The 27,023-nt window shown below is 42.3% G+C and overlaps 2 protein-coding genes across 13 annotated transcripts in view; both read right to left on the reverse strand.

Moving 5' to 3' along the window:
* Nucleotides 1–1,192: 1,192 nt before the first annotated feature.
* Nucleotides 1,193–2,962, reverse strand: LOC128890567 (ankyrin repeat domain-containing protein 16-like). Its single transcript, XM_054149197.1, has 3 exons — nucleotides 2,499–2,962; nucleotides 1,770–2,042; nucleotides 1,193–1,692 (listed from the first exon to the last, which is right to left on the reverse strand). The coding sequence occupies exons 1-3, from the start codon at nucleotides 2,806–2,808 to the stop codon at nucleotides 1,331–1,333; spliced, it is 945 nt and encodes a 314-aa protein (XP_054005172.1). The 5' UTR covers nucleotides 2,809–2,962; the 3' UTR covers nucleotides 1,193–1,330.
* A 944-nt stretch (nucleotides 2,963–3,906) lies between these two features.
* The window catches only part of LOC128890555 (bromodomain adjacent to zinc finger domain protein 2B-like), a 166,545-nt gene continuing 143,428 nt past the window's right edge, over nucleotides 3,907–27,023 (reverse strand). For 6 of the 12 annotated variants that reach the window (XM_054149129.1, XM_054149133.1, XM_054149131.1 and 3 more), the window contains 17 exons: nucleotides 23,975–24,544; nucleotides 17,892–17,957; nucleotides 17,309–17,353; nucleotides 16,518–16,571; nucleotides 15,024–15,222; nucleotides 14,840–14,959; nucleotides 14,102–14,675; nucleotides 13,795–14,014; nucleotides 12,874–13,621; nucleotides 12,526–12,786; nucleotides 11,932–12,430; nucleotides 11,396–11,741; nucleotides 10,364–10,485; nucleotides 10,143–10,284; nucleotides 9,905–10,035; nucleotides 8,719–9,003; nucleotides 3,907–8,476 (listed from right to left, as the gene is read on the reverse strand). In XM_054149129.1, coding sequence (XP_054005104.1) covers nucleotides 8,290–8,476; nucleotides 8,719–9,003; nucleotides 9,905–10,035; nucleotides 10,143–10,284; nucleotides 10,364–10,485; nucleotides 11,396–11,741; nucleotides 11,932–12,430; nucleotides 12,526–12,786; nucleotides 12,874–13,621; nucleotides 13,795–14,014; nucleotides 14,102–14,675; nucleotides 14,840–14,959; nucleotides 15,024–15,222; nucleotides 16,518–16,571; nucleotides 17,309–17,353; nucleotides 17,892–17,957; nucleotides 23,975–24,544 — 4,569 coding nt within the window. In that variant the 3' untranslated portion in view covers nucleotides 3,907–8,289. The remainder of the gene's footprint in view (nucleotides 8,477–8,718; nucleotides 9,004–9,904; nucleotides 10,036–10,142; nucleotides 10,285–10,363; nucleotides 10,486–11,395; nucleotides 11,742–11,931; nucleotides 12,431–12,525; nucleotides 12,787–12,873; nucleotides 13,622–13,794; nucleotides 14,015–14,101; nucleotides 14,676–14,839; nucleotides 14,960–15,023; nucleotides 15,223–16,517; nucleotides 16,572–17,308; nucleotides 17,354–17,891; nucleotides 17,958–23,974; nucleotides 24,545–27,023) is intronic. The other 6 variants (XM_054149137.1, XM_054149136.1, XM_054149135.1 and 3 more) reach the window with 5 other exon arrangements.

The following is a 27,023-nucleotide window of genomic DNA, read 5'->3' on the forward strand; positions in this document are numbered from 1 at the left end:
GCCGTTTTATAAATATAAATATCCTTCTCTATCCCCTCTCCCCGCTCAATCCCTCATACATGCACACACATCCCGTCTTTTAATCACTCGCGACTTCTCCTACTTGAACGAAACAGGCGCGACGTTGATCTTCTCTCTGATCGAGTACACCTGTGCTGTCCATTCTCGAGATATGTTCCTTTCGATCGTACCTACCGTCTCTTCTCGCTACTTTTCGCCCCTCACCCCTGTTCATATCCTGCCTGCAGCCAACGTAAACGAGTCTCTGAACGAATCACGATCGTCATAAACTTCCATTCCCCGCGCAAACGAGAAGGCTTCGAAGCAGAGTCAGATTTGGGCAGTGATTATTTTGTGATCACTTCGTGATCGTTTGGGACACTTTATGGTGCTTTGTGATACATTATAATTATTTTACGTTGCTTTGTGGCCATTTTATAATTGATTTTATAACCTACCAATCGTTGATTGGTAATCTCTCAGAGCCAATCGATTATTCGTTGATCACAACCGTGAATTACATTTGCCCAACACTGGCCCGCAGAGTAGGTCAGAGGATGTCGAACCTATCACAGAGAGTCAATCCGCGAGAACAGAGACCCACACACACGTGTACACACAGACATCGGTCACTCCCGTCTCTCAACCCCCGCCAGAACCCACCCTCCAACCCTCGCCGCCCCCTCATCAACCTCTTGAAAGTGTCGGAATATTTTTCGAATCGGCTTTTTTCTAAACCGTTTTACCCAAAAGACGTGGGCAGCGGTCGAATCGCAGAATTTCGTACAAAATTTGCGCGCTAGAATTTCGTGGCAATTCTGTGATCTTGCCATTTATGTTCTTCGCAAGTGATACATTCGAAGGTAAAATCGAACGCCGAGACACGTTTTATCGGGTCGTGACGCGTGTTTTGTAAGTTTTATTCCGTGAATCCATCGCCTGCCTGCGTGCACGTTGACCGAGATAAAATAAAAAAAAAAGTAAAAACAAAAGTAAACGAAAAGAAGGGGAATACCCCGAAGAGCACAACAACGGTAGACGAAGAGGACGAAGATGTTAAAAACTCTGAACAAGAAGAATTGTAAAATCTAGGTATCTCCGATCTACTAAGAGCCTCCGTTTCTTCATTTTTGTATGCTTCTTTAAGACTGTCTGATACAGGAAAAAAAGGATAAATAAATGTGTACCAATCTCTGAATAAAATGTGACTCGTTTTTGTCTCTCTGAATCACTCTGCATTCTGAATCTCTGGATCAACCGAACTGTATCACTGCTCGAATGAGGTACGTACACGGAGACATTCCATGTATCGAAAATCGTGAACTCAGTTTTATTTCACAGCACCAAACTCTATCAAACATTGGATCGTGTCTGTGTGGTTGCTCCTGCGAGCTGCGACCAATGGCGTCACGTTGAACGACGCCTCTGCGTGAATATCGATTAAATTGTTATTTAAAATATACCGAACAGCATCAGTGTTTCCAGCTAAAGCAGCTACGTGTAATACAGTTTGGCCAACGTTGTCTGTCGCTTGTACATCAGCCCCTAATTCGATAATTCGTTCCGCTGCAGGTAGATGATCACCCTTTATTGCTTCGTGAACAGGAGTGTGTCCTGAAGAATCTCGCGCGTTCACTAAACATGGACGTATCGCTGCCAAGCGTTCGATTATCTTCTTGTGACCATGGAACGCTGAAACAGTTAGTAGTTACTAAGATAAATCATAGATGTATGTTTAAATGATAGAAAAGTACTCCAAATATTAATACCAGCAATGTGCATGACGCTTCGGCCGTTATTACTTCGATCGTCGATTCGTGAAATGCATTCACTCGACGATTTTAGTAATAAATCGAGGGCATTCGGATCTCCAGCGCGACAAACGATGTGCAACGATGTCCAACCATCCTTATTTTGAATGAAAGGGTTGGCTTCCGCTTGTAAGAGAGTAGCGATGCATTCGCAAGCCTCACTTCCGGTTTTGGTGCACGCCAACATAAGGGGAGTCCAATCGGCGCGCCTTAGAGCATTTACATCTGCACCTTTGAATGGAATTTAGATTCGTTAATACATATTACGCAATTAATTAACGTACTCATTTCTATTTCAACACTTTTCAACAGGGTAAATTGGAATAAAAAGATATTCTAGTTGATCTATTAGGTTGTCCCAAAAGTTTATTTCGCTTTATTAATAAGTAATACATGCACAATAGTTTATGTTTTATGTTACATTACTGAATTGTACACGATTCATTTTGCTCCGTTATTGTTACAACATGAATATCTATGAAACTAGATTGTCTATTTATATATAAACATGACCACATAAAATAATTGAGTGCAATTCGCGAAAGAAATTTTCGGGACAACCTAATATGTAAATAATTGGTAAGACATAATGTAAAGACTGATTCTCCACTGTAAAACAACCCATATATTCATAAATTATGTAGTTATACGTCGACGTCGAAAGATGTTTCGGTTCTAAATAAGCACCTTTCTCGATCAAGTACTTTACGACGTCGCTGCGAGCAAATTGCGCGGCGTCGTGTAGCGGCCGTTTCATATCTTTATTGGCGACGTCCACTCTGAAATCCGGTTTGTCGAAAGCCTCACATAAATATCGTACGACGTTCAAATGACCCTCTCGCGCGGCAACGTGCAGCGCAGTGTCACCGGAAGTTGAGTGTTGGAAGAGCGTCCAATCTTGGAGATCGCGTTCCGACGTTAGAGTTTCCACTCTTGATAAGTCCCCGCTTTGACACGCGTGCATAAATTTCCGTGATAAATTAGGATCCACCGACATACTTAATTGTTAGTTGCAGAAAAGAGTTAGATGCACATTGAGAGGAGCAAGAAAACGATGTACTTTTGAAAAATTATATAGAACGGTGAAGTATGTGACACACGTAACGTTTACGTACACGAACAACCATTGATTGGTTGATTTTAGAGGAAAGATACTATATAGAGGAATATTGGATGCATTCAGGAAGACCACAGCCCATCAACACTCATCCACAACGCGAAAAAGGCTTGGTCAGCTATTTCCCAACATTCTTTCGTAAAGAGTTAAGGGTTTGTAGTGAAAATAGTTCTCACAGTTTCTATAAGATATCGGCACTGACATCTTTTAGTTAATTATTCTTTATTTTTCAAAAATTTACTAGTTAATACGATCCTTTGCTTTATAACATTATAATATATAATATATCAGTTAATATGCCTACTCTGCTTAGTGGCGCCATCGGTGGCAAAACGTCCAAGTTTGTAATGAAAATAGTTTCCACCCTTTTCTCTAAGATGGCACCATCGATACGTTTGAAAAAATTATTCTTTATTTCACATTAATACAAAGTTAATACGATTTTTTGCTTTATAACACTACATATATCATTTTAATATATTATTATGCATTCATTTACTTTTATATATTTAAATACAGTATTAATTACCGACCTTTAAGTTAGTGACACCATCTAGTAGCAATAATAGGAACTTGTTTCACTACAAACTTGAGCGCTTTCCCACCGATGGCGCCACTAGTACTAAAAACTGCATTGTATTTGTATTAAATAAAATATTTTAAAAAGTAATATATTTGGTATAATCGTCTCTTACGGACGAATGTTTGCGAATAGACGCTCAACCCTTAGTATAGTTAAATTATAAATTTAAAGAAAAGATTAATATTTAAACTGATAGTAAATCGTCGATGCAAGGAAGTAAACTATTGTAATCATCCTCATAAAAGTCGAATATTATAGTGAAAAGATCGGTAGTTATCGCGTTTTATCAAATTAATTAAAAATACGCGGATCTAGGCGGGAAATAAACGAAACTAAAATCGTCATTGAACTCGAACGATCCAAATAACTCAGAAAAAAAGATTTCACTGTACAGATACACGCTTCGCTTACACTTTATTAATTCATTTGCAATACATTAATTAAGTCTGTTTAAATAGCATCGAGGCTACCTAACGTATGCCTTCGTTTATACTATAGACAATCATCTAGCTTAAACACACACTCTCTCTCTCTCTCTCTGTCTCTCTTTCGATACCCTTTCTGTCTCACGCACTCACTCTAACTCTCTCTCTCTCTCTTTCTCTCTCTCTCGTTCTATCGTTTTTCTCGTACGCCCTTTTTCTCATTTGCGCATTTTTTCCGTTTCTCTTTAATCTGTTCCATTATCGATATCATTTATCGTTATTGTTTATTACCATTGTCATTATCATTATACCATATAATATATCATAAGATCGACGTTAAAAACTAAAATTCGTATAAAAAGCGTCGTTATTCATACTAACAATGTAACTGTACTATTTAAATAATAATTGAATCTTAAAAAATTATTTGTTCTTGTTGTTCTTGTTGGGTGGCTGGGTGGGAAGGGGGGGGGATGTGTGTGTGTTTGAATGTATGAGATGTCTAATGCATCGGCTATAATACGAGGGTGCAAGGCGTGCATTAAGTGTGTCGTTACACCATTATCCTCACGCGTACATACTCGTCCCTAAGACGTACACGATCCTGAAGAACGTTCGGTAAGATCGCGAAATGCCCCGATACTGCGCTCTCGAAAAATCAAACAAGAACATTTATTATTACACCAGCTTCTCGTCATTCGTCGCTCCACCTAACGATCGTCTACGTATATAAAAGAAGTCGATCGTCGATTAGCAAATATTCAAACAAAGAATCAAATCATGTTTCTACTGCGTTTTAAAATGAAAAAGAAAATATATGATTCACCGTTGAACACGGGTCGATAAAACGCGCGTTTTACTCGTTACGATCTTACAGTGTTCGATCGTTCTTGGATCATGTCCGGACGCGACACGGTGCATCCGTTCCGCATGTTCAGCCGCACCCCGTACACATTATTTATAATTATCGTTTTATCTCGTAGTCGTTTTCACACGCCGCATTTCTCTTTTACAATCTAGCTAATACTTTTACAAACTACGAATGTTTAGCACAATCACTACGACCGAACCACTTCTCCCGTTTCTCTCCGCCTCCTCCTCCTTGAATAATCCTCGTTATTACGTAACCTATCTGCTATTACGAGCAATAATGTACATCAATTACATAAAAAAAACAAGAAATTACCGTGAACGTTTCTTGTCGATCGTTTATCATCGTCGCGCATCACGATGGTCACACTTACATACGTGAAAGATACACCCCGCTGATTATTGGAAATCCAAGGAATTACTATCGACGCCCAAACGTCCACGCGCCATCTTCTTGCGACGCCGCGGACGCGCGATATATAACGTTTCGTTTAAAAAGTGTGCCACCACGTCGTTTGTCACCTTGTGTGGGACGTCAGGTTTCGTCTAAGATCTAGTTCAAAATCGAACGTCGCTTAAAAAATCTCCCAACGCTACGTGGAACAATGATCGATTAATAATCGAGGTCCTATCGCCTGAACTCGACGCGGATAAAATTCGAGAACACTTTTGCAAGGTTTCCACGAGCACACGGCGATCATTTTCGTGTGGATGGAGATACGCCAACTCGATTGGCGCCATTTGGTCATCGTTACGCAAACAAAATGGAGGGGTGTACTTTTTAACTAAAATTTAAAAACAACTATTGCTAAAAGTTTTCTTATATACGATAACATCCATGAGAATGGATACTGAACTAAAGAAGATGAAGCAGTGGAATGTAAACTACGAAGTATTTGAAATAAATAAACTGGCGGTATGTTGAATTCTGTGTGAGTAATATTAACGCCGCTGGACTGGCGTACTCCTGGTGCACGATATTTGCTTATGGAAACCCTGCGTTACACATCGTAGCGACAATACTAGCGTCACGGAGAGTTAAACTTGCCTTAACACATTCGAGATCGATGACTCAGCCTGTGAATCATGCCAGATCTAATTTGTTTAGCTGGTAACACAGCATAGTCAACGATAATTGAAGATGGTATTGTAATTTGTCGGTCTCGAATGTGCAACGGCCTCGCAACTATTTATTAAAAGTCACTTGGCAATCGTCGATGTGTACACAATCGTTGACAATTAATCGAAATTCATATGTATTGCTTTCGAACATGGTATTGAAATTACATTTGTTGGAATACAATCATGAGAGAACGAAAAATTTGGGGGAATGCTCGCAGTTCTTTGTGCATCGAGTATTATGCATCGTTAAACAATTCGCCTTTTACGAGCCACGTATTCACAAATTTCGTTTCAAGCTACAGCGTATCCGGTTGCACTTGTACTCGTATATCAAAGTTGAGCATTTATTGATTACCGAAACTGATCGCTCCCAACAAAAGGCGATTAAATTAATCGTCGATCGTTACTGTAATTAAATTTTGTTCAACAGTGTCACGTATTGCTTATTAGGAAATTCGTATCGGCAGTGAATAAAATAACGACTGTAAACAATGCACGCTCTCCAACGGCGGAAGCAACGTTGCAGTGTGTATGTAACAACTATTGTGAAATGTGAATGATATAGGTAATTTCTTGCATCTCCGTTAGTCTGAACAAGTACGTCTTAATTTTCAGAGCATTCGACCGGAGTGTATTACTCGATCAGAGCGTAATGGTAAACTTTTACATCATTGAACACCTTGTAAGGACTCTATTACTTTTATTATACAAACAAAAATATTGTATAACACTTTAAATTATATCTTCATTTATCACAGTAGAAAGACATGCTTGTTCAGTCTCTCGAAGAATTTAATTTTATTGCAAAATGTAATAGCATCGAACATATTTAAAATACTGCTGTTTCTTTTATGAAGATTTACATCTGTCCGTTCTATTTATTGCAATCGTTCCAGTCAACCGAAAGGTATCCGTTCACTCGTGATTCCTGGTGCAAATAAAGGGCAAAGCAAACGTAGAAAAATGAAGGTGAAAAATCCGTGGAATGGCATTAACTTCGTCCTTAATTGGAAGATTGACTCCGGTTGTCATTCTATTGTATCTTACTTTGCAGCAAATGTTACCCTTTTATCGTGGTGACAATTTCATGGGCAAAGGTGTCCAGGTATGAGTGTTGCAATGTTTTCGTGTAACTATCTATATAGTATACATATACACTATATTCATATTTATACAATTATATTCATATACATATATACCTTTGTATGTATATATATATATATATATATATACTTCTCCTGTTTTGTTCACATTCATTAATTTTTGCAAAATATTTCTTCTGCCAACTCATCGTCGCTAAGCCTGTATAATACAATCGCAAATTACATCTCGTGTTCGCTTAGGCAAAAAATGTTTACTCGTTAACTTTCTGTAAGTACAGTGACCATCTTGCATATCGTGTTTCCATCGTACTCGGGCTTGAAAATCGCAGTTCACCCCGAGAAGCTCCGAATTGCAAAACGTGTTTTATCGCGTTCGATCTCTGTCTCGTGGTTTTCTCGATAAAGCTTCTCGAATTAACCGTTTGCGTACAATTCCTACGAAGTTAAATAGAAATTCGTTCGGCGTAAACGTCTCGACGCATACCGAAACGTGGTGTAAAAGTTCGTCTCGTTGAATTTTACACTGAACAATTATCAACGTGAATAATAAAAGGTTGCCGCCCGCTTAACGAAGCAAACGAAAAGCAACTTGGGATAGCCAACGTTTGAATTTGCCACGCTTACCGCGCGGCAGCACCAGTTTTACACGAATAAAATGGTGGAAGGTTGAAGAAAACGGCACTGGATGGAACTGAAATTTAACGAGGGAAGTTTTTGATATACCATTTTTAACACAAGTTAAAATTTATACATTTAAGGGAATAAAAAGAATCTTGCAACAGTTATATTGTTCTAAGTACGTGTTTTAAAATAGATAAATTAGTTACTGGAAAAAAAGCTCGGCTTGAAGTTGTGCCTGCAAGGAATACAGTTCTACAACAAAATTTACTTTCAAAACATTAAAAGGAGGAGAAAATTGCTGTTTGTTTGTCGAATAAGCGGTGAAACGGCATCAGAGTTGGAGATTCAAGTAAGTTAAAATGCGAAAAGCGCCCACGCGTCGATCACGGGCGATAAACGAGCGTCGGGAGGGTTTTGAGGGGGAGGCGCGCGCGCACAAAGACATTTGCTCGCGTTCATGGAGTTTCTATCAAGTTTGCGTTCGGTCGACCGCTAGAACGAGGTCGACGTGCACGGAAAACGGACCCCTTGGTAATTCCTCGACGACTCCCAGGCGTAATTGTTCCATGGACACACTACCTCTTTAGTAGTAGAAGTGGGCAAAACTGTTGCAGGTGTTGCGAGAACGAACCGATCCTCAGCTATGCGTTTGCGGATGCTGCTGCTGCGATGGCGGCGCGCCTGTAATCTCGGTCCAACGCATTTCGAAGAAACTGCGCATCCCGTGTCCGGCCTTCCCCACGGGACTGTCGTCCTCGTTGAATACCTCGCAGTTGATGAACATCTGTCTGACATCGGCGCAAAACTCATCGCGAGACTTGTACCTGTATCGAGAAGCACTCGTTGGAACATGTTTTGCGGATTTGTCCAATTTTGTTTCTTATTTATTTTATTTTGTGTCGATCGAAGCTGACGAGATCAAGTTAGAGTGAGCTTGTGCTAGACCTTAGACTGTTTTTTTTAGGCGTTTTACATTTTTTTTTATTTTATTTTAAATTGAACTGTGTTTTTTTTTTAAGTAAGAACTTTAGTTAACTAGGTAGTCGTTGGTACGCGTGCAACTTACACGGAGTCCTGCAATTTCTTCTTGATCGTACTGAGATCCATGGGCGTTTTAATGATTTTCTTGTAGGTCGGGAACTGTTTGGTGTTCACCGGCAAGAGGAACGGCCAGGCCTCGTCCTGTTGCTCCAACTGTTCGAGTAGCATCTTACAAGGAGCCAACTCTCGTTGCTGTTTCTTCGTCAGCGTCCTATTGTTCCCCTCCTTCCGTGGCGAGGCGGTAGGGGTTGCCGGTTCCGACGAACTGACGTCCTCTACGTGCGTGTTCGATGCCGTTGACGGCGTTGGACTGCGACGCAAAACAACAGAGAAATTATTTGCACGATTAGCTTCCTCTTTGCAGGAGGTGTATCCCGTCCCAAAAGCTTCTGGACGAATGCATAAGACTCGAGCGTGTGTGTTTTCCGCCTGAGACGGTTACGTTGTTCTCGATGGAATATATTTCGTCTTTCTGACTCTCTGTCTTTCGTTCTAGGTATTTCTATATCTGTCTCGCTTTTTCCTCTCGCCCTTTTCGCCCATTTTTCGTACATATATATATATTTTTTTTATCATTATTATTATTATTATTATTAGTATTATTATTATTATTATTTTTTTTTGTTATTTTACATTTCTCGAGTAATCATAGAACTTGAAGGCAGCTCTATAGACCGTTACGACGAATTCTCTAAGAAAATACCCCAATCCCGTGGTCGTTGATCGTTAAGTGACACGCTGCACGAGGTACAGGGTGTCCCGACGTTGGGACCTAACAAGATACTTTTTATTCACGGGGCATAGAACATCGCACGAACGAGGAAAAATCTTAATTTTAAAACCTACTTATCGACGACTTTTTGCTTTTATGTGGAAGCGTGATTATAGCTAATCTATCGTGGAACACCCTGCATAAAGTATAAATACTTCCTTACAACGATAACTTTCGACGAGTGTATGACACGGGCTGAGGATATATAAGTTCGGTATAATCGCATGAGAGCAGTGTATATTCGTTCGTTTTAAAGCGTTTTTTGTATATGTTCTTATTCGATTGGAAATTATTTTGTTCATCGTTTTGCGTTCGCTGAACGTTATTGAATCATGGTTTTTTTTAGCTTGGCAGCTATTTTCTTTTCTACTTGTACATTCGTATGAAACGTCGTTAAGCCAGCGAGTCGACAATGTTTGTTTGGTTTTAACGTAATCACCTAGCTGGTGGATGGTCAGAACTTTCACTTTCTCTGGTGCCTCCCCCTTTGGTATGACTCCTTCGACTACTATTTCTCTTCTTTGGTTGTTTACTGTGGCAATTAGAACAATACCATTTTCCCCTTGGCATCTGAAAGCATGACACAGGTTAGTAAAGAAAAGAATCGAATATATCGAGGGATATATTCGATAAAGGGATGGGCGATGCACGAATAGTTGAAAAGAAATCTCACTCACTTTTGGCATAACAGGATTGTGGCAGTCGGTATGATAAGCACGTGGGCATAGTTCACATAACACTAAGTTTTTACCAACTCTCTTTCCACATACCAAACAATTTCGTTCACCTGTTGCTTTGTTCATGCATTCGTGACAATACCTGAGAAACGAATTGTCATTTTTAAATTAAACATGGCAACGGCGATGATAAATGTTTCGTGGACGTTTAAAATACTTACCAGTCACCATCAGGAATGTTTTCCATTTTTGGACGGAAACAATAAGTATGGTAGCCGCGGTCACAGCCATCACACAGTAGCAATTTGTCTTCGTTATCTCCGCTGTGACAGAACTGACAATTCTGTAACAAATAATGAAAGCAAACTCTCCATTTAAAGTTGAAAAATCTACCCAGTCACATTGAGAAGCAATGAAGTTCGAGTAATATTCGGCGCTATTAATGAAGCATTCGAAATGAAAAACCACATTAAATGCGATAAAGGTTAATATACTGAAAGAAAGATACGTTATTCGATCGATTAAAAAAGAATAAAGTAGGATAAGCTGGTGTTTGGATATATTTGCTTAAAGGAACTAACGTAAAGCATTTAGAATTTAATTTCACCGTATCGTGCACATGTTGATCCCATGATTTTTAAATTAAAAAGCTTAGTATTATCATACCGGGCTGGAGAAATTAAAATTTGTTTAAATTAGCGTTAAAGTAAGTGGATATTTCGCTCGAAATATGCACGTAATGTAAATCAGCAATTATGATAAATAAAGGTACAAGCAGAAATGCTACAAAAGGAAAAATACGAAGCATGAAAGGTAAAAATTAGTAGACGATAAGCGGCATATTTTTATTGCATGCTACCGTTACGTTAGACTCTAACCACCATTAGATCTTCGAATGAATCACTCGATTATAGCAGCTTTTTAAAAAATTTCATTTGATCTTATCATCGACACTCGTGTGTTTTCAAGCACACCCACTATTAATTTAATCGAACAATTTGTAAAATTCGAGAGTACAACTGCCGCATTATATGCATTCGCAAAGATGTCATTAGATTTATAACAACATTTTTTTGTGATCAATGTATATATATCGTGGAAAATAACACGCGAAGAGCATTTCGTTTGAAAATCCTTTAAACAATTATCAGCGAAAGCGATATGCTCTCTGTGGTCCACCGTTGCGGGAGGGGCGAGAGTTAGGCAAGAAAATAAAGGACAGTTTTGGTTAGTAAGTTAGTGCGAATACCCACAGAGGCCTGAGAAGTAGTCAATAGCTGATTGTACTGATTGGTAGCTTTGAGTGAGACGCAGCGGTTTCGTAGCTTGACGCAGACCGAGTTTCTAGCTGGTGTTAGACTCACAGCCTTCATGATGCTCTTGTCCCAGGCGATGCTTGCCTCCAACATGTAAAGTGCCATAGCGAGCTGAGCGGATGTATGCGCTCGAGCTGTCGCTTCACGCCAGTTGTTCAGTCCTCTCGGTGTTGTCTCTTCTTGAGGCACCGGGGTCTGGTTACTCGGATCTGAGTTATTCGAGTTGGCATTTGCAGCTGCTGCTTGTTCCGCCTTCAAGGCTGCCAAATTCGGATCTCCCGTGCTGAAAGACAAAACAAATCAACTTAGGATACCTGATGTATCAAGTTTCATCTAAACAGGTCCTTGGAAATGGTACAAATTTTAATTGAAACATTTTTTAATATCTTTTGTAACTGAAGAGGTACATAAGGGAAAAAATGGATCCATTAGCTCGATTAACTCGACTTAAATAGAAATACAAGTTGTCTTACCAAACGCCTAACGGCGGCTTCAAGTATCTCCTTTCGATGGCGGCTTCCAGAGACAGTAGCCTTTGTCGCGCCTGTTCGACAGCGCTAATCTTCTCCATCTCGTTCAGCTTCTCGATTTCCTCGGCCTCCTCGGTTCCCGCCCGCGGAGGAAGCTTCCAGCCTTTGACCTGCATGCTGGCGTTGGCGACTTTGTCTTCGAGGGCCTCGACTTGTTCTAGAAGTTGCGCGTCCACGCGTAGCGCGACCTGTTCGCTCCAAGTCTCCGGGTTGTCTGGTTTGGGAATGGGTGTGTCGGGTTCGTCAGGAGCGGATTGGAGTTCGGTAGCGGTGAGATTGCCCGGGTCCACGTTGATTCGGCCGGTGACTGCCAGGAACGACTCCATTGTCGCCCACGTGGTGCGTTTCAACTCTTTCTCGCGGACTCCACGGGAATGAAGATGCTCGAGCAGTTCTTGAAACGTGTCCACGTCTGTTATTCTCCACCAACCGTACCGTAGATCTGAAAATGGACGGTAGACAAATTTTAGCGAGGACTGAACTCTTGTCTGTTTCATAATTTTGTGAGTTTTGTGATCCTAATGAGACATTACTGACCTTTTGGTACTGGTTTAGCTTCACCAGGGGGTGGCAGGCCGTGGACCTTCAGGTACTCCAGCTGCACTGCTTCGTCCTGAGTCAAAATCAACGGCGCTGGACTGTCACACCTGTCGTAATTCGGGCTGGCTGGAGGAGGGAAAACCGGTATTCTCAACTCGGTTGGTTCAGCTATTCCGAAAATCTGTTTGGTGCTGGGTCCCGGAGTGTCGCAAGTCTCGCGTGGTAGAATTGAAAACCAACTGAACTCGTTGCTGTTATCTGCAATTACTAACGTCGTTACCGGAAATGCTCCTGTACCTTGAAATATTTTAAACGCTATCAAGGATATAATAAATTCAAACTTACTTGAAATGAACGTGCCGTTTAATTCTTTGCCGTTGTGAATGTTGTTGACGTGATTGAATTTGTCACCGTTCGGAATCGTCTCGACGATCTTGTCCTCCATCGTTCTAGCTGGTTTCATGTCCTCGTCGGTGTCTTCGTGCTCTTTCTTCGTCTCCTCTTTCATGTCCACGTCCATGGTCACCACCTCTGTCTCCTGCTTGATTTCCTCGGACGTGACGTTGGTCTTCGCGTCAGTCATACCGTCGACGTCGTGCTTTTTCTCCTCTTTTATCTTCGTCGAGTTCTCCGTTCCGCAGTTCTGCACGTGTTCCTTCTTGCAATTAACATCCTCGACCTCAGACTTTGCTTTATCAACCAGTGGCTTCACGTCTTCTTCTTTCTCGCTAGAGTTGAACTTCTTCTCCTCTTTCACGTCGTTGGGGGCTTCGTTCTCCCGGTTCTCGGTGTTCGTTTTGGTGTCTTCTTGCTTCGTCTCGAGCTTCTCCTCCACTGGCCTGTCTTTGTACTTTTCGTCCAGCTCGGCCTGCAGCTCCAGGACCTCCGGCTCGGCGCTCTCCATGGCCTCCACGAAGATACCACCCGCGCATGCCAGCTCCCAGTATCGTCTCCAGTACCTATCCTGACCGAATATGTGCGCTCGCAGCTGTTTCGAGGAGCTGTTCAGCTTTTGCAGCTGCTCCTCCGATTGCTTCAACAGTTTGTCCAGCTTCTTGCCCAGTTCCTCGCCTGATAAATTCTTATCTTCCTCCTGAATCACGAATGTTACAACCTTGATTTATTTTTATTGATCGTGCGTTATTTGTTTAGATTTGACAAGGCAAGCCACTGTATGGGACTGTATATACTAAGTATATACAGTCTGTATATGGGACCGTACATATTAAGTTGTAGATTTGATGACATAAAATAAAACCACTTTACCTCCTCAGGTTGAGTCCCTTCGCTCTCGTTCTCGGACATGTCCTCGACCTCGTCCTCGTGGTGGATCTCATCGGGCGTGGGTGTCGTTCCCACAGCCGTCGACGTCGTGTTGCTCTCGTCGTCGACTTCCTTCTTCTCTATAGTGATGGTATCGCCAGTTTTGTTCACGATCACGCCAACAGCTTCCATTCGAACCTTTCTACTATGCAACTGCCTGAGTCTGTAACCGCACAAAAACGCCAGTCAACATCAATCCTACTCGAGAACAAATGAACTACAAACGAACCTGATACGAAGAGTTACTCACTTCCTGATCTTAGTGTCCAGTACGAATCTCTCCTTTCTGAGCTGAGCCACCGTCTCCAAACTCCCCTCGATTTGCCTGATCACAGCCTTGTTCTGCAACAGCTCGTTGCAGAGGAACGCGAGCATCTGCGCCTTGTGCGTCGGATTCAGGGCCAAGAAAGGCTTGTCCCTCAGCCTCTCAGACATCTTCCACGTCTCGTTGTTGTGCAGGTGTTCGTAGAACTGGGCGTTCTTCCCCGAACAAGTGGAGGCATAGTCGCCTCCGTTCTGATGATGATCGGCGAACTTCTTGTCGCGTTCTCGTTCGAGGCAGACGCCTGTCAGAGCTTTCACCTCGCCTGTGGCGTTCGCGTACAGATAGATCCGCAGCACCTCGCTGATGTTCGCGTGAGTTATGTCTGCCTGTCTTAGACTCTGTCCGAGTCCTGTGGTGTGTCTCGCCGGCTGTGGGATCCCTGGATCCTCGATGGCGCACACTAGGAGGTGCGTCATCACGGACAGCATCTCCTCCTCGGCTTCTTCGTCGTTGAGCAGCGCTAGCTGGAGACTCTTCAGGCTTGGCAGCGAGTCCATGTCTGCGACATTAAAGAGAAAATAATATTGTATATATGGGAAGGTGATGAGGTGCTTTATGGTATTCGTTATTGACTTAGTGGCTGAGCTCTTCGGCGATACCGTCTCGATTAAAGGATATCGAGCTTTTTCATTCAATTACGAGAAGGTGCAACGAGAAACTCACCAAAACCCAAAGTCTCCCCGAAGTTATGCAGGAACTCGAATACCATGACGATGTCCGAGAACGCTTGGCCGGGCAGCTTGAGTCCGGATATTCGTTTCAACTCTGGCAGTGGTCTGTGATCTGGAAAGAGGAAGCAGTCCGCGTAGAAAAGATCCCACAGCTTCGAGGATATCTCGATACGTACCTGTCAGTTCCATGTCCTCTACGGGTTTCCTGATCTGCTCGATCAGCTCCATCTCCATCTTCCTCTGTTCGGCGCGTTTCTCCTTCGTCGCTATTCTCTCAGCCCTGGCCTCGAGCCGTTTCTTCTCGCGTTCCTCCATCTTTCTACGATTTTCAAGCGCGCGTACCAACGCCATATGCTGTCTCCTTCTCTCCCTCTCCTAGGATGCCCAACGAGACGATTCAACGATTGAAAGGCAGAAGCGAATCGGGAAATGTTTCATGCAGGATCAACAGAGTAGGTGTTCTCGTGAATTTCGTTTTCTTCTTTTTTTTCTTTCTTTTTTTTTTTTTTAAGCAACAACTTTTGACACGCACGGACTACGACAAACTCTACAACCGTCCCAAATACTCTTCAAGAGAAGCTACGCATGACAGTGTATACACGGATGCATCTTAAACATCGCCGCTTAGATCGTTTTCTTTTATTCAAAATACCGTGCAACTCGTTACCCAACCACACTCCGTTCGATATTTCGGCTACGTCAATGGATTTCTTCGGTTCCCCGAACTCGCTGCTTTCGTGACAATGGTCTCCTAACTTTTTGATTCGAACACTGTCTTCAAACTTTTAAACAATTCGTGGATGCTTTAGCTATTTAGATTTATCTTCTTTAAAACGTAAATGCTCGAAGATTAAGAGACGTTGGATAATAATAATGGGAGATCAGCCTTTGAACGAGGTCGAAGTGAACGAAGCTAAGGAAAGCGCCTACGAAATGAATGACTGATCACGAACTATGTTACGTTGTCATCGCGGGACTGGTTAGCGAACGTGGATCTCTTGGAAAGCGAATGTTAATGCAGCTGATACTGTTTTATACTTCCAAGCGACAATGATGCCCTTTTGAAAGCAAACTTTGATGTTCTGTCAGCGGTGCAGTCCTCGAGTAACTATTTAACTGAAATTTTTAGTAACCGCTGGAACCTAACACCTGCAATGCTGATGAAGCTTCCGTACTCCCAAGATGACCGTGTACGAACAAGTCCCCAAAACAGTATCAGCCACAGAAATACTTAAGCCTCGAATAGCGAGTGTTAATACTGCCCGTGAAAATCTTGTTAAATTCGTTAGTCAATCGTTCGTGGAAGATTTTGAAACAATCTTCGACAAGAAACGAACGTGTGTGCAGATTAGTCTCAATCTCACACCAAACGTGACAACTTCAAACTGGCCGTCCAAGCCAGCTAATCATTATCGATCTATAAGTTATTGCTTTGCAGTCGTCGATCAATTAAATCTTGCAATTTTTCGTGAAGTCCATATGAATGATTATAACTGATTCTTCATGAATGACAAAAAAACTCGCAACTTGGAAGATTCAATTGATCGATGGTGGGCTGACTTGATCGACAACAACGACCAGGAGTCAACGGCCAGTTTAACGTTCGTGAAACTCGATTCGTTCCGTTTAGTGAGGTCGACTTATTAAACTAGATTGGGCATGAGACATACCAGCTCGACGGTGTAGAGCATCTCGCGCTGCTTGGTGAGCTCCTGCATGTACATCTGCGGCACAAAACACATCCACAGTCCACCAGTGCTCAAACTACCTCTACTCTCTTGGCTAACAGTACTTTTCTCGCTCTCTTTTTGCGCGGCCTGGCTACACTATGCAACGGATCGCGGCAATTACGCACGCCACGTTCGCAAATTCAAAAGTTACGAGAGAAACTGCCCGGTAACACGTAATCTACGTTCGTAGCCAAAGACAAGCTACAGCGTACCACGACTAAACGAGAAGCAAACGTGTGACAAAACTTCGGCAGAGCATGTCCATTAAAACAACTTGAAAAAGAAAAAATAAATAATACAGATGAGCGATACGATTCAACAAAAGTTCAGAAAAGAGAGTCGGATGAATCGAAAATGGGGCAACTAAAACGCGATATCATGATCTCCTCACCGTCGTACAGCTTCGTATTGAAAACAGAAAATAAGAAATTGGAAGAAAGAACGCGATTCGTGAACTTTTTTTTTAACGAAAGAGGTTCCTCGAGTTTAATATAGCGTCAAGATTAATCTAAGTTTCTTTGATACAAAAGAAGTGAAATTGTTGCAAGAGAGAAATGCGAATAATTGGTTGATATTCATGACACCGCGTAGATTAGTACGAGAAACAATGAACGAAAGCGATGGAGATAATGAAACTGAAGCTAATTTCTACGGTAACACACACACGCACACCGTCTAGTCTACAGCAATGACACGATCTGAATGACCTCGTGATCTATGGCTAGGCTCACCTGTTCTTTCAACATGACCGCTTGTTGCCGCTTCAGCTCGCGTTCCTGGGAAATCAGAATTAATTTTAATTAAATCACCGTCGTTGCAAATAATGTAGGGGGGATATGTGACGAAATAGATCGAATGGGCGGTACAGAAAGTACAAGGGTTTCACAAACGAAGAGAATTAACGCAACTTATATGACAGAATTAAATTCAACTGCCAAATTGTACTTGCAAATCATTTTCAGGTTGCTGCGTGGCTACCGTGTTTTTTTTTTTTATTACGATAAAGTTACATACGTCGTCTGCTTTATCAAACAAAAACAAAGAAGGTAAAACATGAGACGCAAATTTTAGGAAAAATACTGGAAAAATTTTTATTGATATACTCCTACTTTGTTCAATTTATTTTTTCAAACTTAAATGGTTATTTGTTGCAGTAAAAATCGTGCAACATTTTATCGAACAACACTTGTCGGAATTCCTCGTCGACTTTGATTTAAGCGTCGTTAGGGTAGGGGGCGGAGAATGTAAAACGGAGCCAGACAACGATCGAGCACAGAGAAACCAGAGTTCGTGTAACAACCATTTTAGGATTACCTGTTGCTTTCGTTGTTGCTCCTCCAGTCGTATCTTCTCCACCTCTTCCTGCCGTTTTTTCCGAGCCTGCGCACAATGCCATATACACACGTCACTCGCATCCGTAAATTTTGTTATCGTAAGCAAATTTACACAATCATTTTCATTTTTTTTTCCACCAAACCATCCAACACTGGGGAGGCTCGTCGCTTTGCGAACTCGATATCGTTTTCTACCGCCTCAAAGCTCATTGTCGCGTGTCCCGTGAAGATGAAAGTACGCATCAAGCTCTGACGAAAAATATCGATTCACTCCTCGAACATTCTTTTACGAAAAGTGTATTTTCAAAGAGAACAGGAAGTTTTAAGAAGCTTTCCTTGTAATATTTCCAACAACTGTCAAAAGATTTGATGGCATCTATCATGAATTTTCAGTTACCTTTTGTCGATAGTAAATATTTATATTTATTGATAGAAAATTATTAAAAAGTCATAATATAAACAAATTTGATTTGTCAGTTTTTGATACAAAAAATCTGTCTAATACTTCAGTAACTGTGCCCTTTCAATTCAACCGGTGAGTTCGATGCGTGGGTATATCCTCCAGTTTCCTAATCTTGTTAAAATACACTTTTTATAGAAGAAACTTGGGGAAATAAAGTGACGAATACTTTTTCATTATACAGAGCGACGCGTGCCTCTATTTTCACATTACAAACTATTAATTATTGCAGAAAACCATCAGGGCTTACCGATCAGAGAAAATAGAATTAAAAATATATATATATATAAAAGATTATGTGACATCGTTTCTATAACATTTAATACGCTTTGTTCCCTGATCTCTTCTCGATACCGTGTGGAATATATGTGTGAATTTTTGTGAAATTTTCTTCTCAACGATCTACACATCGACACTGTAATCTCCGAATAGGTGCGACGTATCGATTCGTTTCACCATATAGTCTCTCTTAACGCGGAAATCCCGATTTCTTCGTGTTGTGATTCGAAAGCTACGTGTACAAGCAGACGCGTCTATGTAGCAGAGTCGATGACAGGGACAAGCACTACTCTAGGATATCTAAGCCTAATTAATCGCGTACCAATGGAAATTTTTCTTTTTTATCTTTTGCTGTACTCGATTTCGGACCGTTTAAATCGAAATCTTTGATGGATGAATTTTATTCGGGTCATAGATAATTTAATAGACACAGCTTCTGTTGGAACTGGAATATTTCTTTGCCAATAAAATCGCTGATCTGTGTTCACCAAGAGAACAAAAAAAAAAAAGAAACATACAAAACCGTTGGAATACTTCTTTGTTGTCGAATCGATAAGATACGTCCGTGAGAAAGATCGACTAGAAAACTGTAACTGAGACTCTTTTTGCTCGCGAATCTCGATCATCGGAGGGACCTGTTAAGGGGGCAACGGTTCGATCGAATAAATAATCGATCGAACGACGCAACAAAGAGAAGAGAACATAACAAAAAAAATACTTGATTCGTACGAGACTAGTGTCTCGACGACAAGCCCCAAAAAACCATGTACAACCCCGTCGAAGTGAAATAGGTAAAATCATGCTGTCATATATAAGAGAAAACCACGTGATAACAAACGTGATAATATATACAGTCTCGAGAGAAAAAAAAACAGCAACCAAGCAATGGGTTTGTGTTCGTGAAAAACCGCGATATACTCAACGAGAACCAGAAACTAACCCATAATAAAAAGGTCAACGAACGAAAAATCATAAGCTTCTCACCAACTACCAGAGAGAGAAAGAGAAAGATAGATATTTATATGTATATAAAATATATGTATATAATATATATAAAGAGAGAAATATATATATGTATACATAAATACGTATAAAACCACCACCATTTTATTATACAGGAAAAGATGTAAGATAGTTAATCGAAGTATATATTACGTATATAATATAAGAAAAGAAGCGATATCAGAAGAGAATGGAAAAGAAGCGAGAGAGAGAGAGAGAGAGAGAGAGAGAGAGAAAACAGGTAGTAAAGGAAAAATGTGAAATATAATCAAGAGAGCGCATGCAGGAGCCAAGCAAATATACTCGCCTTATGTGTGCACATATTATTTTGTGTCAGTAATATTATATAATATTAATCGCTGAAGCTGATAAATAGTCTTGTTATAAAACTGTACTTGTGTGCCAGCCTGTACAAAATGTAGGTTTCTTAATAGCAGTGGTGAAATATGTGATCGTGGTAGTATTAGCTATACAGTAATAATAATAATAATAAATCGTAACAATAATGAAGAGCCATAATCGTGACAGAGCGTAAGATCAATCGAGTTAATCGACATTACGTGTATCGCGTGACAGCGTTTACTCGAGTTTCAACAGAGTAGAGAACGAGAGAGAAGATGAATTAAAAAAAAAAGTAGCGTCGAAAAGGGGAGAAAAAATAGTAAGCGCTTCGTATGCTCGATCAGCTGGTACTCGATAATCGATAGAACACGTAAAAATTCGAAAAAAATACGGCATGCTGGATAATCATGTAGCTAGCTGTTATTCTTGTATAGTGACAGGAGAAGCACAGGATAGCGTTACGACAGTTTCGGTATTTTATTGTATTTGTTGTCGTAGATCCGCAAATATCGTATAAAAGTATTTATCGTGCCTACGTATATGTGTGTATGTGTGTCAGCCTCGAGTTCGCAACAATGTTCACGATGCCCGAATCTCGTGAAACTTTCTTCGATTCTCTCCTTCTAACGTTCGAAAGAGGCTTCTTGCCAGAATCGAGAAAGTTCAGAGATCGCATCTTCGATCCCTACCGGGGTCAGAGTTGAGCAAACCTTATTTCGAGTGACGAATAAAGATTCGAATATGATTTGACTCGTTTCTGGTAAGATCTCGCAAGTTAAGCGTTTCGCATCGTTCACGAAATCGCTTGCTGATTTATCCTTCCGTGTTTCGTTCGTAGATTTATTCGAATAAAATTTCATTCGTACGATTACTCGAATAACGACCACCTCCGACCGGAATCCCCTCTGTCGTGGGCGATCCAAATCGAGCTTCATTTTCGAAACGCAAACACCGAGTAATCCCCCAGCTTCGTTTATTTAATCGTTTAATACGTTCGACTGACAGTCACAATTCGTCGATGTGTTCTCAATAAAAACGTGATATTTCACGCGAGCGCGGTTAAATATTTAAAAACGATAACCGTGTTATCTTTTCCTCCTACTCCTCCTCCTTTTTTTTTTTTTTTTAAATTGCAATTTCAACGCGACGTTAGAATCAATATTTCGACACGTCGAACGTATATTGAATTTGAGCGCTACAGATGTTTCTATTGCTTTTAATTAGAAATTAAACTCGATGAAATTAACGTACTCGGGAGTAAGAGTGTTCAAAAACATTTGGAAAGTCAATATCAAAGGACTTCCTTGTACATTACAAATATCATGCTCAAGAAATACAGAAAACTTGGACCAAAATTATCGAAAGTATCGCGGCCACGAGCCAAACAATTTCATCCCCAAAAGTTACGAGATATCGATACGTTTGAAATGCATGGACCACACGGTATATTCAATCAGCAATGCCAGTTTCGTATTAGGCGGCTTATTGGGTTTCAAAACAGAAACAGTCTCGATTTGGCGCGCTCCTGGGACGTCGATACGATGTCTGGAGGTGAACAAGAGTTTGCTCGAATAAAATCAACGAGGAACAATGAATTCGTCACGTTTATTCTACCAGGTAGTTAAATTTCCCTGCGTTCATAACTCAAACTCCGTTCTTCGTTCAGCAATGGAACAAAAGCGAATCTTTTTATTCGAAATAAGAGCGTTGCTTGTCTCTGATCGCCCACAGTGTCCTACGAAAGCACCGTGTGTGCGTCTAAATATGCGTGGCACGTGTGTGTGTGAAACGTGTGTGATGTGTGTCCTCTTTCGTTCGATCGCTAGGTGATGCACTGACATTAACGTGGCAGACTACTGGTGCTCCGGTGTCGCGTTTTCCGTTCGTACGTTCACGAGCGATCGCATTCTTGCCTCGTTGCACCGCTGGAAAGTTTCGACAGAAGGGCGGAACAAGTTTTCCAGGGTAAAAGTTTTCGCGAAACGCCGAAACTCCCGATGGACGCGCGAGCACGACAGCGTTTATTCTCGAGCGTAAAATTCTATGGACCCCAAAACGAAAGCAAAGAAAGACGACAGTGTCTCGTGTAAAAATCGATCCCCCGATCGATCGACGATCGTTTCGCTGAAAGATCGTCTCCCTCGTGGGGAGACAAGCGTGATCGAACCAAAAATTTTGTCTCGCAGGCGGAATTGCACGCGTCCTCTGTGGAAACGTAACGCAAGAAACCAGGAATACATCTTACGCGAGGAATGCAGACACTACGAGGAAGAAACGAAAGATAAGCGAAGAGAAATAGGTGACTCGATGGGGTACACGTGACTCGTGAATTTCGTAGCTCGCGATAGTTATCGAAAATAAATCGCATGGTCACGGATCCGTCGAGAGTGAAGGGGATGAAACGCGTGTACGGTGAGAGAAATGAAGTTAAAGTGGTTACGGTGATCGGTATTCAGAGGTGACTTGATGTGAAATGACGATGTACTCGATAATCGACAACAAAAAGATGTTATATGGTCACATATACATGAAACTGACATGAAATACGACTATTTAAAAAAAAAAGTAACAAAAAAAAGAACAAAAAAAAAACGAGTAATATCTTACCTCTGGTCGTCACAGTGAAACTTAATCTATCGATGAGGGAGTGAGATGAGCGAGGGAGATATGTATGGGCCGTGGGAGGGACTGAGGGGTGTTTTGATCGCAAAAGGGAGGACAACATAGAAAACCAGGCAATCGTAGTCTTACCTCGAGAGGTCCTTCGTGTCAGTCCTCGTGAAATCAGAAGAAAAAATGGCGGGGAGAGGAACAGCATGAACCAACGAATCACAAGGACGACAGTAACATTCATTAGTGAACATGAAGTCGATGAGACGGGTTTAATGACGATGTAAGAGGAGAGGGTGTTGCAGTTCGCGATTTACGGGGTTGAGGGGGTGAGGGGGATCGACCGTGGAGGCAAAGGTGAGATGGTAAATTCCTCGAAAGCAATTCGTCGAGAGAGCAACCGATGGACAAAGGATTCGCGGAACGAACGGTGGCGTCGCGACGTCTCCGGTCGTCTTCGAGGGAGGACATTCTTCCGGGGATGCTTTCTCGGAAAGTACTTTTCCCTCGATGCCGTAGTTTCGTGCTTTGTCGAATGATAAAAAGTTCCTTCGATCGGGAACGCTGCTTATACCTGGAGGTACTGTTTCGTTCAATTTGACCACCCTATAGTACCCCCCGTTGTTTTTTTAATTGAATGCTAAACTTAAAGCAATGTCTTTTCCGACGAGCTTTAAGCAGTTTGATGCAATGTAATCAGTCAGTTGTGAGTATACTCGTCATGCGTAAAGTTTAGTTACCAGTGCAACGCTCATAAACTTCCCTTGCATTGCATTCATTATTGCCCAAAGAATACTCCATTTAAATATATAATAAAGTGTCAAACATGAACGAAACACGCTGTATTTCTGGCAACCTGAACGCACCTCGCGCAAAGTACCCTCCGAAGTGCACAGTTCTCCCAAAGAACTTTTCCGAGTGAAGTATGCCGTATTTCGTTGCTACTGTCTTTGGGTTTCAAGGGAAGATCCACGCCTCATATCAGAACCATTAATTTGATTCATACATAAATAACTTTCAAACGAAGCAAGATGTTATCTCACAATCCTCCAGATAACACGAATCAGGCGATTCTGATACAGGAGTGGTTTCCCCTAAAATCATAAAGTAGAGACAAAGAAAGCATAACTCTCGGATGGTATCAACAAAAATCTCCGAAAAGATCTATCGAGTTCACCGTCCGACGACCACGCGTTCCGCGAATTCTCTCCACCAAGAGCATCCGTAAAACCACTCCGGAGGAAGCATGACAACCGGAGGTTCCAAGCTCTCTGGCTCGCGAGCTCAACACGTGGGGGATGGAGAGTTGGGTTTTTCTTAATTTTTTTTTTTTTTTTTTTTGAGGGGGGAGGCGTCATACGACATCTTACCTCCAGAAGCTCCTGACTTTGCGTCTGGGTCTGGGCCTGCTGGGTATTGTCCATGCTGGCGTTGGTGGTGGTGGTGCCTGTGGACGCGGTGCTGGAGATTGGCGTGACAGGCTGCGTGGTTGATTGCGACTGCGTCAACAACGGCAACGGTGCTGTCGAGGCGACGGTCGTGCAGGTGGTCGACAGGGGTGGCGGCGGAGGTGGTGGCGGTGGTACCACCTGCACCGTCGGTGGTGCGACCACAACCGTCGGCAAGGTGGTGGTCGTATTCGTGGTGCAGGCGGTGCTGAGCACCGTGTTGGTCGCCAGCGACGTGACCGACACCAGGTTGGACGAAGTGGACGAGAGGCACGACTTTTTCGCGACCGCATCCTCCGGATGGTCGGTGTGCGACAGCATGTCGCGGTTCCTCCAGCTCTCGGCGATGCTCTCTCGATTCTTCCAGATGGTGGCCACAGTGCTGCTGGCCAGACCCAGCTCGCGCGCCACGTCGCTCTTGCTCTTACCGCGTTCGATCTCTTGGATGATCTTCATTTTCTGCTTGATCGTGAACGCTAGCCGCTTTCGACCCTGCGTTTGTAGGTTTAGGGATGCCCAATAATCGATCGTGTTAATCGACGGTTCGTTACGTGTCGGATCGCGTGCGAGTGATAACCTTCGCTCTTTTCGGTAGCCCGTCCTTTGTTCGGGGACGTTTGCGAATTGTTTAGAGCTCGGGTGACTAGTAGGTTGTGGTGGTGGTGGTTGGGTTCGTAGCGTGGTCACTCTGTGAAGAGGATAGGCTGAGCCTTTTTCAAGCTTCGCAACGAACTGAAAGTTGCAAGAGAACAAACTAAGGGGCTCGGATGCTGCCAGAGGAGGAGAGTTCGTCTCATTTTTTTCTCGGCCGTGTTGTGTGTGCCTCGACATTATAAACGATGATTATCTTGCTCCTCGAATAGTGGGATTGTTTAAAGAGAAAGTGTAAATTGGATCAACGTTGGATGTGACTTATCGTGTCGTTGATTATCAAACAGTGTTTTACTCAGTGTGATTATCATCATTGTTAGTTAGGAAATCAGTGTACAGCCTCGTGAGGAACGCTTCGAAGTAACCAATTGAGAGAAATCCTCGGTCACCCGAAAGAGATATAATACTTGAATCTTATAATCATTATTTAAGTGCCCGAGATTATTTCCTTATCTGTCTCAAACATACGGGGAGCCTAACAGATCCTCGCCACCAAGTCATCGAAAGTAGTGGATGAGCTACACCCTGGGGCAAAGGTTGACGAACTCTCCCGTCAACGAATTCGCCAACGTTCGAACATACAAGGATCTCGATCGACGGTGGTCCCCGTCCACGGAAAGTTCGCGTCGATTAGGATCGATTATCGGTAAAATGGGCATCCCCACGGTCGCGTACCAGGCGTATAACCAAACTACATCTAACATTCGAACGATTTTTCCCTCTCTTATCGACGTTCTTCCCTCTTAACGTCACGTTCGGGGCGGCCTGTGTTACGTGTATGTTTTTCAAGGTGGGGTAGGGCACACGTGTGATGTACAGTGCGTGTGAAAAAGGTGGATGCAAGTGAATGCGAGGGAATGAATGAGCGAACGAGTGACAGTGATTGAAAGGGGGTGGGGGTGGTTTTTTGGAACGGTGTGTCTCTCCGATATCGGAGCCACTTTGGAGAACCATCACAATGGAGATATGGGACTGTTAAAAGTTTCTACGCTCGCGCATCTACTTCCCCGAGATTCCCGGCATACAGACGGAAAAATTCTCGCAGGTTTTTACGAGATCGTGAAATTGATTTCACGAGGATGGCGGAACTTTGTCCTCGCGTTACGACAGCCATAATCGGCGAGAAGTTTTCCCTGCTATGCTAGCGTTCTTTTCGGACGCTTTCGAGACCGTGCACTCCGATTCAGTTTTCTGTTAGATACCAATAATCACCGCGAGCTTCGAATATCGAATGCTCGATCGGAAGTTTCGTATCTGGTTCGATCGGAAGAGAGATGGTTGGAAAAATCGGAGGACAGTCGGTCAAAAGCGACGTTCCTAAAAATACCAAGGAGCACGAAGTGCCCGCTGTGCCGTTCGAAGAGCAAAGGAATGTGTAATCTCGTTCTAATTGATCGAATGCTAGACTTCTCACACGATCATTCGCCTTTACCTAGGAAACTACGTGAGGAGAACATTATGCCACGGCAAAACCGATACTCTGAGACTTGTCTACAGCGTACATACAAAAAAATAAAGCGTCGGGAGCTATGCATCGAGTTCACACGACTATACAGACTTCGAGCAACAAATTTCGACGTTAGTGACCACTAGTTTCCATGGGAACATCGAGACCACAGGTTGACGTCGGTGTTCTAAACATCACCGCGAGAAAATTACCACCCTTCGAGTCTGATCGTTTATATTCATCTAGTCTAAATAATATGTGTATAAAAGATGTAAAATTATATTTCGGAAAATTGATCCAGTAAACGAACGATAGATGAACATCGACGTCGTCGCGGTCTCCATTTTCTCAGCAATCTTTTCCTCGCTCTTTCTCTATAGAAGCCACACGGTTCGTCCGGTCGGTTCGAGAAACCCAAAAAATCGTCGGGTCCTCGCTCGGTCGCGTCGAGTCTCGCCGAGTTGAGGACCCGCAAGCGAGATGCAGCCACATTAGGATCTCCGTTAAACGGCTAAAAGATGTTCGACTCACTAGGAGTTAAACGAAAAGAACGTATCGGGGAAGAAAATCAAAAAGTTAGGCTTGGAGGTGGCAGAGGTGTTCAGGGGGTGTGTCAGTCGGAGAAAGAGACTCGGGAGGACATGCTGGGTTCTCCTGTCACTATTGCTAGCGATTCTTGGTTGACTATGGGGTGTCGGGTGGTCATCGTGTGTCCTGGGACGTTTTCTCTGGTATACGGATCGTAATAGGGGTTCAAGAGGTTCACATATGCGAGTATACAAAGTATCTGGTTACAACAATATCCACTGGAGGAATGTATATAGACATATATATATATATATATATATATATATATATATATATATATATATA

This window comes from Hylaeus anthracinus, unplaced genomic scaffold (assembly GCF_026225885.1).
Source record: "Hylaeus anthracinus isolate JK02 unplaced genomic scaffold, UHH_iyHylAnth1.0_haploid 12001, whole genome shotgun sequence".
NCBI classification, from domain to species: Eukaryota; Metazoa; Arthropoda; class Insecta; order Hymenoptera; family Colletidae; genus Hylaeus; species Hylaeus anthracinus.

Bases quoted from the DNA above. Each gene is read 5' to 3' on its own strand.
- LOC128890567 (XM_054149197.1), bottom strand. From the start codon at position 2,808: ATGTCGGTGGATCCTAATTTATCACGGAAATTTATGCACGCGTGTCAA. The intron at 2,043-2,498 runs GTGCTTATTTAG...TTCCATTCAAAG, and splicing joins AAAGTACTTGATCGAGAAAG to GTGCAGATGTAAATGCTCTA. The intron at 1,693-1,769 runs GTATTAATATTT...TAACTGTTTCAG, and splicing joins AAGCGTCATGCACATTGCTG to CGTTCCATGGTCACAAGAAG.